This window comes from Ambystoma mexicanum, chromosome 4q, assembly GCF_040938575.1.
Source record: "Ambystoma mexicanum isolate Mex_15411 chromosome 4q, UKY_AmexF1_1, whole genome shotgun sequence".
Lineage (NCBI taxonomy): Eukaryota > Metazoa > Chordata > Amphibia > Caudata > Ambystomatidae > Ambystoma > Ambystoma mexicanum.
The window spans coordinates 330,923,276-330,937,457 of NC_090928.1; the positions used below are offsets into that span (position 1 = coordinate 330,923,276).

The window sequence follows — 14,182 nt, forward strand, 5'->3', positions numbered from 1 at the left end:
TCCCTTCTAGGGTCGAGGGTTTTCGTTTTCCGCCGGTCTGGTGGGCAGTTTGGTGCAATTTCGTACTGTGTGTCGATCCGAACCACAATAGGCGCATAAACCTTGTTCCCTCCTTCTCTTCCTTTCTTCAGGAGTCAGTGATCGCCGGGTTGCGCCTATCTGCATGGGTTCGTCAAAACGTTTGGAAGCAGGTGAGAGAGGAGAGGGAGGTCCGGTGAAAGAAGCACGTGACTTCGGTCTTTCATTACGCCTTTCTTGCTTTCTGGATTCCATTTGTAGTACAGTAGTCATCAGTTCGGGTAATGAGGCGGGTCGTGGAAAATGTGCCAGTTCGTCTTTTAGTTCTTCTTTAAGGCCACGGCGGAACAAAATTAACTGGGATTGGTCAGACCAACCGGTTTCCATAGCCAGTCTTATAAATGACGATATGTAGGACATTACATCAGTTTGACCCTGGCGTACGTCTAACAATTCTTCCCCGGCTGCCAATGAAAGTTCTGGTCTCTCAAAAGTGCGCTTCAGTAGCTCCACAAATGCCCCAAAATCCTGGAGTACTGGATCAGTACCAGTAACTAATGGGGTGGCCCAAGCCAGGGCATTACCTGTCATGTTGGAAATCAGAAATCCTGTCTTCACATGATCCGATGCATATGTGCGGGTTCTAAAGACAAAGTAGACCCTGCAAGCATCAAGAAATTCCTTTCTAGGCGGAACCGTCATATTTGCCAGAGGATAAGGCCATCAGTGGTAAATCGGTGGTAGTTGGTTCCCGAGCTGCTACCATCTGCTTCAGTAAATTGTTCTCAGCCTTCATGTTTTGCATCTCTAGTGAGAGGTTTTGTACTGCGGCTATTAACTCCTGCGCTTGCTGCGGGGTAGCCATCTTAGGTAGAGGGTGTTGCAAACTGTCAGGTTCCTTATCCTGTTGGTGTGGAATGTCCCAGCTTCCCTCCTCCACCTCCTCACCTGTGCAATCCGCGTCTTCTTCCATTGGGCTCAGAGATCTGTGGGATCTGTAGTCCTTTTCTTTTTTTATTGGTAGCTTGTGTCTCGCACGGGAGGAAGCCACTGTGAAGGCTATTTAAGAGCACTTCCCTGTGACCCCTTTCCCGGGAGGGACAAATAAGGGGGAAAAAGTCAGATCTGGCAAAAAAAAACTCTGACAGCAGGACTCCGTACAGAAGATGGGCTCTGTCTGCAGAGTATGGCGAGTATTCAGCAATGGAATCCGAATGGTCAAATCACAAACGTAGAGGTACTGGGAGCGGAAGGTACTCCGGCTGGTATGCCAAAGGGTTGGCGGGAATAAGGAGGAGGAGTAGAACTGAGCCAGGGGAAAAAGGAAAGCGGAAGCACCGATCGTAAGAAAGGCCCGTATGTGCAAGGCCGCGTACGGGAAGGCTGACAAAGAGAGAGAGGGATTACGGAGTAGAGAAGGGAAGGGTAAAAGCAGACAAGAAAGGAGAAAAATAGACTCCAAGAGGAAACAGAGCGATAAATCGTAGCGCAACAGCGGCAGCAAAGGAAAACAGCTGACTGAAAGGTTGCAATGCAAGGACGGTACGCGGGGGTGTGTCTAAAATAGGACTACGTGCATCCGGTTGGAAAAAGAACTAGACTATTGGGTGCACATAGACCAAAGGCGTGGCGGGAATCAGGAAGTGCGGAGACACATACGGGGCCACAGGCGCCAGTGTCCAATGCGTCGCATGACACCCATCCCCGTAGACTCTAAACCAGCTGCTAGACTGTTTTGAGCTTTGTGCTGCTCAGTAGGAAGGGGATCAAGGCATTTGACAACAAGAGGGCACCTCTCGATTTAAACAGATATATTCTATGAGGTTTAGATAAATATAGATTCAAGGGATCTCATAACAAGGAGACCGGATAATGCCCACCCTCCACTTTCAACCTGGAGTCAAAGGTGTTAGATTGCCTTTCTGGGAATGGCACTTGCCCATTGGAATCTTGGCATGTAAATTGATTATGCACTCCAGATGTTTAGAAATGCCTTTTTTGTAGGTATTGATGTCACCAATTAGATTGAGACTCAATGTTTTTAGCTTGCAGTTCTAAAGTTGTTTAAACGTGGATCCAGTTTAGTCTCTCAGTTGATGTCTGCCTTATCTACACACTTCCATCTGAGTATTCAGCACTATTTTCTGGATGTCTGAAGAAGATCCAGATAAATTCCAATTAAGAATTATGTGTTTGTCGCGTTCAGTCTACATCCTCCAACTTTGGCAAGCGCCCGTGCCTCGGCTGCATTGGGCAGTGCACTCACATTGTCCGAAGTAAAGATGATAATGCAGCCTCTGGTTTCCGTCGCCATCCCGGGCCAGGGATTGCCCTTTCCCTGCCCCAGGCCTGGGACAGTCCCCCTGAACCAACCCTTCCCAGCCCAGCTGGATAGGCAGGGGCCCTGCACCTGCAAATAAAATCACGGTTAAACAGGAGACGGGCTATGCCCTGAGTCCTTACCTTACTCTTTTCATGAGACACACAGTGGATATCAATTTTAAAAAACACACAAACTTTCTTATTAAACATTCCTACCACTAATCCCCTTCTAGATTCCCTTGGCCAGGGACGTCATTTAGGGGTCGCACTTGTGACCCCTGAGGTCTCCCTTGCTACTCCTGTGGTCTCCTTTGCTACCCCTAAACAAAACATGTTTTTCTTTTACAATTTGAAGCTCCTGCGCTGTGCCAATGTCACGTGACTCTTTGTTTCTGGAGTTGCTGGCTTTCTTGTACAGGCCTCTTTAAAAAAAAAAAACAGGGGGTTCCACAAGTGTAACACTTTGATCAGTGACCCTAAATAAGAAAGAATAGGAATAACAAATAATTTGTCTTTCTGTAATTCTATCCAATAATTGCTAGACTCCTTAAAGGTTTATTTTAGGCACACATCAGGGGGTGAGTCACTGATTTAGTCTGTTCTTAAACACCTCAAATTCACAATGCAAACAAAATCCTCCCAAAAACATTTAGGGCCTGATTCACAGAGTGTCTTCCTATGGGATTGCACCATTATAAAGTGCTTCTGTGAATCAGGCCCTTAGAGTAGAATAAGCATCCATTTCAGACTATGTATTGTGCTTTTCGCAAGTTGCAGTTATAGCATGTTTTTTTCTGCCGATACATAAGGTGATCCATTCTTATATGTAATGTATATCACATTACAGTGATATTGTGACCATATTTTTCATAGTGTACTTAAAAACAATGCTATGTGATGCCACTTCCTGTTTTGTCAAGGGGTAAATGGTCATGTTTCATCGCTTTCCGTGATGTCACTTCAGGGCGGGGTAAAATTACATCACTTCCTGTGATGTCTTCAGGGGGCAAGGGTCATGTGATGTCACTTCCGCTACCCCTGCAATTTTGGTGAAATAACGTCCCTGTCCTTGGCATGAGTTCTTTCTAAAGTGATCTGCTTTTCAGCCCACCCATCCTTAGAGAGGTTGGAGGGGGGGGGCATACGGTGGAACTGATGGCACAGACTTTTGACCAACACCTGCTACCACTCACTGTGGAGGGAGGATAGATGATGGGTTCAGTGGTGCTCCTACTTCCTAGGTGGCCTCTAGCAGGTCACCACTTTCCTTATCTCTCTTACACCATCTTACACCAGGGTACATACACAGCCCCTTTTATCCCTTCCTCCAACCATATACCCTTAAGCAAATGTGTCTATTGGTTCAGACCTTGGCCTTCTGCACCCCGCCGACTACTTGTTTGTGTGTCTTGTTTTGTTTTTCGTGCGCTTTGATGTCTATGGGTGAGCAGCGCTATATAATAACTATAAATAAATAAATATACCCCACATACATTCCCCTACTTATCCTCCCACTCAAATGCTAACATACACTATACATACCCATAATGATAAACATGCACCTAACTGTAAACTTACATATACACAAACAATAACATAAAAACATATTGTGTTAGATAGGAATGACCACTCCAGTCAGCCACCTTTGCTCTTTGTTGCTCTCTAAGTTGGTGAAAGGGGTGGGGGCGATCGGGGGCAGGGGATCTGGTGTAAATGGGCCTGCCCTCCAGTGTGTTTTTCTGGGTGGCCCTGTCCAATGCGTGGTGTCACCCGGGCTCACTGTGTACCCCCCAGTGCGCACAAAACTCTTTAGGCAGCCCCATGACTGGGTGACTGCCTGCCACATTCGCACCACTCCCATGGTCATGCATTATCTTGTTGGGGGCCCTGTGCTGTGAGGGGTTGCCACAAGCACCACAACACCCCAGCACCACTTCTTCGTCAGGCGGCATCCCTGTTGCTATGGGGACACTGCTGTCATCGACGGATGCGCCCGCGGCACACACTAAGCCTCGCGGCAGGGGCTGGGCCACTCTCCTTCAGGAGCTCCAGCAGGCGTGCCGGAGCTCCCTGCTCCACCCGTGCCACCCGGCGCGGTGCTGCCTGATTGTGTTACTAAACCCACGCAATTTCTTGTGTTTGGGGCATTGGCTTTATACTGCTTTTCTTGCACCTCTGAACAAGGCCATGTAGATTTTGAAGTCGTTTTTACTTTCGATTCTGCTTATCGGCAATATGTAAAATGACATTTTCTTTCAAGGACACAGTACATGATCCATTTTTGTGGACCTCTTGACTGGCGACAAGACTGGTTGCTTTTTGCACCCGCCTGATTTACTCTGCCTGGTGCACTGATAGGTAAAAAAGCTATCGTCCCACAATCCTGGACAGATCATCACTTAATACATTTCTCTGCCGCATTAGACCTCCTCAGCCCCAAGCCTAATAATATGGCACCGCCTCCCCCTACCAGAAGTAAGAAGGACATCACTGCTGAAAAACGTATCCCTCTTCTCCTCCCCGCCATCTCTGGAGTGGAAAATAACAACCCTGACGCATTTGGTAAATATCTTTAACAATGCTATGACTAAGGCACTGGGCATGATTGCTCCTGTCAAACTGCGCAAAGCAAGGCAAGTAGAGCACCTGAATGCCTGGTTCACCCCCCAACTCAAATCCTTAAGATCACAAAAAAGGAAACTCCAGTCCATTTGGCGTCACTCCCCTTCTGAAAATAACAAAAATAACATAACAGAATTTGCGAGAATGTACAAAAAAGAAATAACCAAAGCCAAAAAGAACACCTTCAATGACAGTATTGAGAAAGCTAAATCCAACACTAAAGAATTATTCTCCATCCTCCGCGAACTAGAATCCCCAATTCAACCGGTAGACAATGCCCCAAAGGATAAAGTATGGTGTGCTCTATCGAATAAAATCCTGTCCTTACAATGCAAAATTGAAAAAAGAAAGGCCTCGCTACCACTCACTGACCAACAAACTAGTCAACCTTTGCTGACTAGGACAACCACACCCTTTAGATCCAAGACTATATCCATAATTGAAACAGAAAAAATAATACTTTCCCTCAAACCTTCTAACTGTAAAGGCGACACGTGCCCAGCACAGATAATAAAGGATGCAGCTAGAGACCTAGCCCCGTTTATCTCCAAGTTGATAAACTCCTCATTTAAAACTAATACAGTACCGGCCAATCTTAAAGAATCCTGGGTTCTACCATTACTTAAAAAACAAACTCTGGACCCCTCTATCCCTACCAATTACAGACCCATCACCACTGTGCCAATTCTACTTAACATTTTAGATAGAGCTGCTTAGATACAAATTCAGGACTATCTAGAAGCCAACCACCTACTTGGCTCACGACAATCGGGCTTCCGCCCTCTCCATGGCACTGAAACAGCACTGTTAGACCTTAAGACACAAATTGAAGAACTAAAGGATAATGGAAAAATAGCTTTGCTACTCCTACTGGACTTGTCGGCAGCGTTCGACTTGGTGGACCATGCAGTGTTATGCAACCACCTCCAATCTGCCGCCAACTTCACCAAAGATGCTATAGCTTGGGTCCAATCCTTCTTAGCTAACCGGACCATGAGAGTCTTCTCTACTTCAGCCTCTGCCAACCCCATTAAAATAACCTGCGGGGTCCCACAAGGTTCCTGCGTCTCCCCTACTATGTATAATATCTTCACCAAGCCTCTGTTTGACAAGTTGGATAGTGTAGGTGTCACCTACACTAATTATACAGATGACACACAGATCCTCATACCCCTTTCGGGCAACTTCGAGACTGACTCAGCCTTGGTGAACAAAATATACACCCTCATTCAGGCATGGATGGCATCCCATGGCCTCTGCCTGAATGACGAAAAACGGAATTACTAATCTTAGGTTCTGAAGCTAATATCCAAAAACTCAGCCCAAACTACACATCCTTCAACATTGATAACAACCCTATCAAGGTGATGTCTGTAGTTAAAACTTTAGGATTCTACTTAGACTCCTCTCTCACTCTTAAAAAGCAAGTCAATTCCCTTGCCTCATCCACAACGTACACTTGCAAACTCATCAGAGCTTCCAGACCATACCTCTCGAGAGCGAGCTGCACCACACCAGCCAAAGCTCTTATCATGTCAAGATTAGATTACTGTAATGCCCTGTACTCGAGACCAAAAAATACATTACAGACAAAATCCAAAGACTGCAGAATAACGCCCTGAGGGCAGCATTGAACATCCCTTACAGAGAGCATATTACCCAATTCAGGAAGGAGGTTAACTGGCTGAAAATAACGGACAGAATTATCCTCAAAACGGCATCCCTCATCTCCAAATGCCTGAATAACCTAGCACCCCCATACCTTATGGATAAAATTACCAGGAGAACAGCTACCCGCCATACGAGATCTGCTAACTCATTTATGTTAGAGATTCCTAGGTTCAAACGCTCGACAGCAGGAGGAACCAGTTTACCTGTTAAGGCGTCACAATGTTGGAACAAATTACCAGTTGACCTCAGACTAGAACAACCCTACCCTATATTCAGACATAAGATACTCAATTGGCTACACACAAACGACACCTAACTGCCGAGCTACACTTCTACCTCTCCAGCCCCTACACGACCCTTTGTTCCCTCAAACTACACTGTAGATTGGTTAACTATACACACATGGTCGTCTGTTCTGTCATATTTGCATGCACCATGGATACACGTTAAAGTAGACATGTAATGTTGTATATACATATCTGTATATGTATGTGTGTATATATTGTTACTTACGATAATGCCTCCTTGACTTACCAAGACCATTGCTTCGTATTTAATGTATCTTGTACCTGTATTTTTGTTCCTACTGCAATCACTGCTCTATGTATTGCTACCTTGTACTGTAACTAAGTTTTAAGATTTCTTGTTTCTGTTGCGCCCGTCTACCTAAGGGCTTGGTGCACATTACCAAACAAATAAATAAACAAAGAAAATAAACAAACAAACAAACATGCGTGGTACCTGCTAAGGACATTTCCTTTTAATTCAGCGCTTTAAATTGTAGCTTCCTGCTCTGCCACCAGCCAGTAGTTCCACATTAAGGTATCCTATGATAACAAGACTGGAATAAATACCATTTTTGAAACAAGATTTATTCTTAATTGCACCCAGACCACCATCCAACACTTTCCCCAAACATTCTAGGACTGCAGCAGACTAGTCAATTAAACCAGACCTAGAAAATAGAGAGAGAAAGAGGATACAATGATATACGGCACTGGAAGTATTAGAAACACATTTGCTTCCCAAAGAAAGATGATCTTGCAGTGAACGTTCTAGCTGTTGTTGCATTGCACCCCTGTAAGGGGCCATGGTATCTCCCACTGTGTTGGTGTGTGGTCACATGGTTAGCCATGTGACCAACGTAATGAAAGGTCCGAGCCGCTTCCAGCTCGGCAGTCTGACCACCATCCGGCTCCAGTGTTGTTCCTGAAGCACCATGCTGGTGCTGCACTGCATGTGCTGGGCCCAAGGACGGGGCCCAGCACGAGGACGGTGCCCCTGCAGGGCAATGCCATCCCTGGGTGACCCCACTGCCATGTGAACATGGCTAATTTGGCGACCCTGCCTGGGTGCCCCCAGAGCCGGGGCCGCTGTGCGCCGGGTGCCTCCGGCCACGTGTGCCGCTCCGGTGACCGGGAGCGGGTGGGGTGACCCCCACCCATGAGTCCGCGGCGTGATCGCCGCACCAGCGAGTCCCGTCGGGTGACCCCGACATGAGAATGGGGGCTGGCCGGTGATCCGGAGCAGCCCCCACAACAGCTGTCAGTCACAAGGGGGCGGGGCCAAATGGGGCATTTCCAGCCTGCTTGAAAGGCTGCAAGAGTTGAGGGTGCTGGCAGGTGTTGCAAGCGTCTGAAACACTCAATGCAGCCCCAACTGCAAGCCGTCTGGAACACGCACTGCGCCTGCTGGCCGATGAGAGCAGGAGGGAGCCGTCCTGACCTTCTCAATGTAGCCCGGCGATTCCAATTAGGGTCTGAACAGGCTGCTTTAAAGCAAGGTATCAAATGCAGCGCGTTCTAAAAGGCCACTGAGGTTCCTGAGGGACTTCGGGAGAGCTGTGCAGGCTGGATGCACACGCAGGCAGGGTTCCTCCTCCTCCTCCTGCTGGGCTCCACGTGCTCTTAGAAACAGATGGAAACCGTCCTGTTATGACCTCATTCTCCTGTAAAGCCTTCCTTTAGATACATTGGCCAGAAATGTGGTGTGACTTCACTATGCAGTGCAGAGTTTTAAATCTAGCTGTCATGTGTTGGGGAGCAGTCCAGCGTTTATGGCTGATGCCAGCTCGTTCAAGAAGAGTGTAGGTGGATGGAGCGTGTGCTTAGCAGTGACCCCACCAATCACGGTGGCACTCCGCTGCTGGGAGATTGGCATGCCGCAGGTGGTGACTGTATTTCCGATTACTTTTAGACTTTCCCTTTTCTCTTGGCACTCTTTTCTCTTGCGATTTCTTCACTGTACTGTTCGGACTGAATTTAGTGACTGGTCACTTTGAGTGCAATAACTTCCGGGTCACGAGGGTGCCTCTGCTCAGTTTTAGAATGTCTCCAGCTTTACTCTCCGTGATAATGATTGGAAACTGAAGAACTGGGTGTTCTTTGCGTTCAGGAGTTATTCGTACTATTGTAGCTGGTATGCATGTCAGAGCACTCCCTGTCTTGTGCAACTCCAAATCACATGATTGTGATGGCTTATGTCTACAATATATGCCAGCATTGCCCTTTGAAACCATTTGCATGATGCCTGTGCCCAAATATATGCCAGCATTGCCCAATAAAGCATTTTCCTGGTGGTGCCCACAATATATGCTAGTACAACCACAGTACACCTCATGTTCATGATGGCTTGTGTACACAATGTAAGCTAGCATGGATCTGTAACCCAACTCCCCCCCATGTATCCTCCACTATAAAACCCTTTAATGATGGTGCACACAATATATGCAAGCAGGGCCACTGTAAAGTACATGTTCATGATAGCTTGAATCCACAATATATTCCACCACAGCTCTGAATGGAAGAATTGGGGAGCGACCCAGAATTCAGGACTCAAGCAGGCATGGGTGGCGGCCACCTGCAGAATCAGAAGATAGAGCCTAAGGCCGACCGCTTGGATTACCTGGGGTGACAGTGATGGGCAGCAGGCAGAGGGGCAATTTACGCACGCCTGACTTCCATAACTCCACACTGCCAGTGCGCTAATGGCCCCGCACATGCACACCATGTCTAGTAAGATATACAGATGCCTACTGCTTGCTCTGAGCCAGTAGACAGCGTGCGTGCACGCGTTCAAACAGGCCTGAGTCTTCCATAATGAAGACTTCACTTCTTATCCTTTTCGAGCACCAGAATCAGCCAACGTTTGACTATAACAGCGATCAGCGTTTGGTGGACCTCAAAGCGTGCAATGGGATGCATATGGGCGCAGGGCAATTGCTACACACATGTGACCTAGATAGTGGCCACCTTTTTCGCTAGTTGATTTTGTGTCTAGTCCATCAAAGCTAGACAGAGCTGCAATGACTGCAGGAATAATTATGAATGCATACAGAAGCAGGCTCTTCTAGTTGTCACCATACTACTACTCCTAGTACTTCAATAGGATGCCTTCTCCCTTTATGTTTGTGGGGTACAACTATGACATCCCACAAAGATACAACTAAGAAAGAGATTGTAATTGTATATTTATAACGTGCTTAATACCCAGAGGTTTCTAAGCGCGGACCCCTGGATCGAACTTGTGTTTCTCCCTGTAGTCTTGCTTCCAAGGCGAGCACGTTTCCACTGAGCTATCCTCCCGAGATTATATGAATGATTGTCCCCAACTACCCATTCCAGGTGGTGTTTCTAACAAATAAAAGTGACCCAAAATATTAGGTCATGAAGAGGTTGCGTATAAAGAAATACAAAATAGTCAAAACTAGTAACCGGCGAATGGAAACACTGCTGGCATCAAATATGTAAATATTTGTATGTATTTAGTCTAGCCTTGCCCTTCATAATTTGGTATGATTTGTAGTTGGCACACTTTGACAGTTCCTACCTAATATTTGGTTGGAGATATCATTGTGCAGATTTATTGAGGGATACATAATTGTAGTATGTTTTCTTTTAAATGATTTTTGTTTATATAAAATAATGTGGGCATAAAGCCATGATTAAAAATATTTGCTTACGTAGCCTTACATGTTTTCCATTAAGAACGCTCACTTCTCGTATATTAAAGTGCACCCAGTTACCAGAAGTTGTTAATGGGCCGTAGCCCATATCACAGTTATATAGAATTGTTGTTGTGGAAACATTGGGCCTCAGTATAAGTTTGCCGGTTCAGAAACAAGGGTGCCGGTAAACTCAAGGGCACTCTTGTTTCCAGACTGACAAACTACAAGTCTGCCTGCCGGGGCCGCTGTGCCCGACAGGTCTGACCCTGCCGGGCGCAGCGGTCACGGTAGGCAGACTTTTCACGGGAGCACCGGCAACGGTGCCAGTGCTCCCGTGTCCCCACTCCCATAGAGTTAATGGGGATTAACAAATATACTGTTGCCGGACTTCCCGGCCGCCGGACTCAGAATGATCCGGTGGCACCAGGAGGTCAGGTACCGGTAAATCATTCCAAGTACGGCTTCAACCCACCAGTAGCACCGGCAGTGTTACCACTGGACTCGGAATAAGGCCCATTGTTGCGCCACATGGAACTGACAAATAGGGTACCCATTGGCAGATGACATGTTCCTGAAGATAATAAGAATGTACTGAACAGTCACCAGCCACATTATAGGACCATTTGGTGTCCTACGTGATCTAGAACAACACTGAGTCAGCAGATTGCAATGTTGGCTGCCTGCATGAAGTAAACTCGGCCGTCTAGTTTTGCACTCGTCTTGTAGGGCCAAGGGGTGGTAGATCTTTGGGAGTGCGCATTTAGGACCATAGCGCATCACCATAGCCAATGGAAATGGAGGACCCCGTCTATCGAAGGCCTAGTGTGCAATGCATGGCAACATGCAGTCGATGGGTAGTATGTGTCCATGCTTGGTGTGTATCTCCTTTAGAAAAATGGTGTCTTTGCAGGCATTGACTTAGAAACTCACCATCTAAAAAGAAGACTGCAAACAGCAGCTTAGGATGCAGAGTGCGCTCTGGATGGTTTGTGAACGTGTAACTTGGGGGGCAGATAAGATAGATTCCCTATCAAATCGGTCCACTGTTCAGATCAGTATGACCCTTAATTAGGGGATCTTGCACCAGAATGAAAGCCCACGCAGCTGTTGATGTGCACATTTTCCCTGGGAAAAGTATGACTCATGGCTCGTGAAGCAGTGACCAAGAGCATGTTGCCAGAGAGTATGCAGGCAAGGACAGGCAGGTGGGAGGCAAGATTCGTAAATTATATTATACATCAAATCAGATATCATATCATAATATACAGGGCCTCCTTGTAGTTTTGTGGTGTGGGAAAAGTGCTAGTAATTCCGTGACCGGCACTTTTACCACACTGCAAAACTACAAGCTTGCCGGTGAGGGTCACTGATTTGCCACCAGCCAAGAGCTGGTAGTAAATCACCCCCGCCCCCCACCAGCATGAAACAGCCGGTAATACCAGCAATGCCCTCCACGGAGTCCTTTGGGACTCTATGCAATGGGGATTTACTGCCCTGTCCGCCACCTGTAATATCCCGTAAATTCCGAATATCAGGTGGCGGAAACGGTAGGCCAGTTTGCCGGTATCCCGCCGGAATTACCGGCAATCTTATAATGAGGGCCATATTCTTCCGTTCCAGTGATCTGTTTCACAAGGACAGGCAGCTGGACAGATCATGATACCATTTTGACCAGTTAAGTTCTGATTCACACAAGATCATTCTTTAAAGGGACCCCTTTTGACCTGTTTACATATGGAATGTCTAAATATGGTAAGAAAACTGTGCCCTGGATCTGGGGAACTCTGTGGATCCTGCCAGAATGCATACAATAATATAGTAGCTTATTTGTGTTGCTGTCGTTGTTCATTCCTAATGGAAACTGAGTCGCTGTGTCATATACCCCCTCTTAGAGCAAACAGAGGAACCCGAAGTCTACCAGGACCTCTGCTGGCAACACCTGAGTGATGACTTCCATTGCAGCCAGCCCCTGTTTGGGAAACAGACGAGCTACTCGGAGTGCTGCTGCCTGTACGGCGAGGCCTGGGGGATGCAGTGTGCGCTGTGCCCCATGGAAAACTCAGGTACGGTGAAGCCGGGCCCCATTGGCCGATGATGTGGGGGGCGGGGGGACGGGGGCACTCTATGTTCGCTCAATTTCTAGAGTTTAATCCTCTGTGAACTAATAACTGAAACCTAACCGTCTTTATTTTAACATATGTAGTTATTAATCTCCCATCATTAGTCTCACAAATATTATAGTATCCATTGCTTTGGAAGAATGGTGTCATTAGTGACCTACATTTCTGTCTGTTACATTAAAGAAATCCTTGCATTCCTATCAAGAAGAACCCACATCATAACATGAAACTTTATAATCGATGATTTATATAACAATATAACAAGTAGGCCATATAATGTAGCTATAAAACCCCGGCGGCTGGGGCTTTCCTGGGCCAGGCATTGCCCTTGCCAGTTAGTATATATATATATCTATGGGAAAAGAACAATCGTACGCACTCCTCCACCACCACATGGCACAAATTGGCATAGAGAGAGTTCTCGTGGCACAACTGACTCCTTTATTCATGGACCCCTCAGCAGGGACATAGAAGCCACATAAATGGCGCCTTTCGCAACAACCGGTTGCTTGTTCACATTCAAATATATGTGTAGAGAGATATTGGACATGGAAGAGGGAAATAAAGGCTGTTCTGTTAACAGATGGATAGACTCCTAGGAATTAGCCGCACTCGTGCATAGAGTCTTTGGAGTGCTGTTGCTTTTGATTGGCCAGTCAGATCATAGGCAGCATTTTCCCACTGGTGACCAAAGAGAAAAGGATTCATTTTCCGGTGTGGTCCTACTCAGATGAGTTCGAGCAAACTTCAAATCCCCTGAGTTTCGTATTCTTCACGGATTCGCAAATCATCGAACCTTTTCAGCAGTTTCACTGAAAAAGTTTCGAGCAGCAGTGCTTGGCGGGCTTTCATTTCATGCATGGCTCTAGAACATGCTCCACCTCCCAGCAGGCAGCATACTAGGGGCTACGTGCTCTGTTGGGTAGTAAGAGGGGAAATAGGGTGATGGGAAAACCATGCCGCCTTGTGCTCGTGTTTTGCGGGGCAGTGGTTACTGAGTGATGGATGTTAACACATAGAACTCTTGGGCATTCAAGTTTGTGATGGGGTTCAGAAGTTACCTGCAAATATTTGAGGCTAAGGTCCTGCTCTGAAAACTGAAAAGGTTAATGTTGATTCCATGTCTTTTGGCACTGAGCGAAGGCTGGAGGCGAAATCATATATTATATAGCCCGTATTGCTATTGAAGATTGAGTCATATACAGTTAATGTCTCTGACTGTCACTCTGGGAGGAGCAGCCAATTCCTTGACACAGCAGGACTGCTTTTCTAGTTCTAGGGTTTCCTTTTGGTCTCTGTGCATCGGCTGTGCAAGTCCGCTGGTGAGTGGAGCCTACCCTTCTGCTCGTGGGTCAATGGCCCTTGCCTCCATATTACTTTCTTTGCCGTCTCATCCCCTCCACCTCCTGGCCCTCCCAGGTCCTCCTCCCCCACTGCCCACCTCTTTGAGGATAGCCAATGTACTAACCACCCCTGCTCTCCT

General features: G+C 46.8%; 1 protein-coding gene across 4 annotated transcripts in view; it reads left to right on the plus strand.

Annotated features, from left to right (window-relative positions):
- Positions 1-14,182, plus strand: part of LTBP1 (latent transforming growth factor beta binding protein 1) — a 1,019,134-nt gene that overhangs the window by 946,927 nt on the left and 58,025 nt on the right. For all 4 annotated transcript variants that reach the window (XM_069607908.1, XM_069607910.1, XM_069607907.1 and 1 more), the window contains one exon: positions 12,472-12,642. In XM_069607908.1, the coding sequence (XP_069464009.1) occupies positions 12,472-12,642 (171 nt within the window). The remainder of the gene's footprint in view (positions 1-12,471; positions 12,643-14,182) is intronic.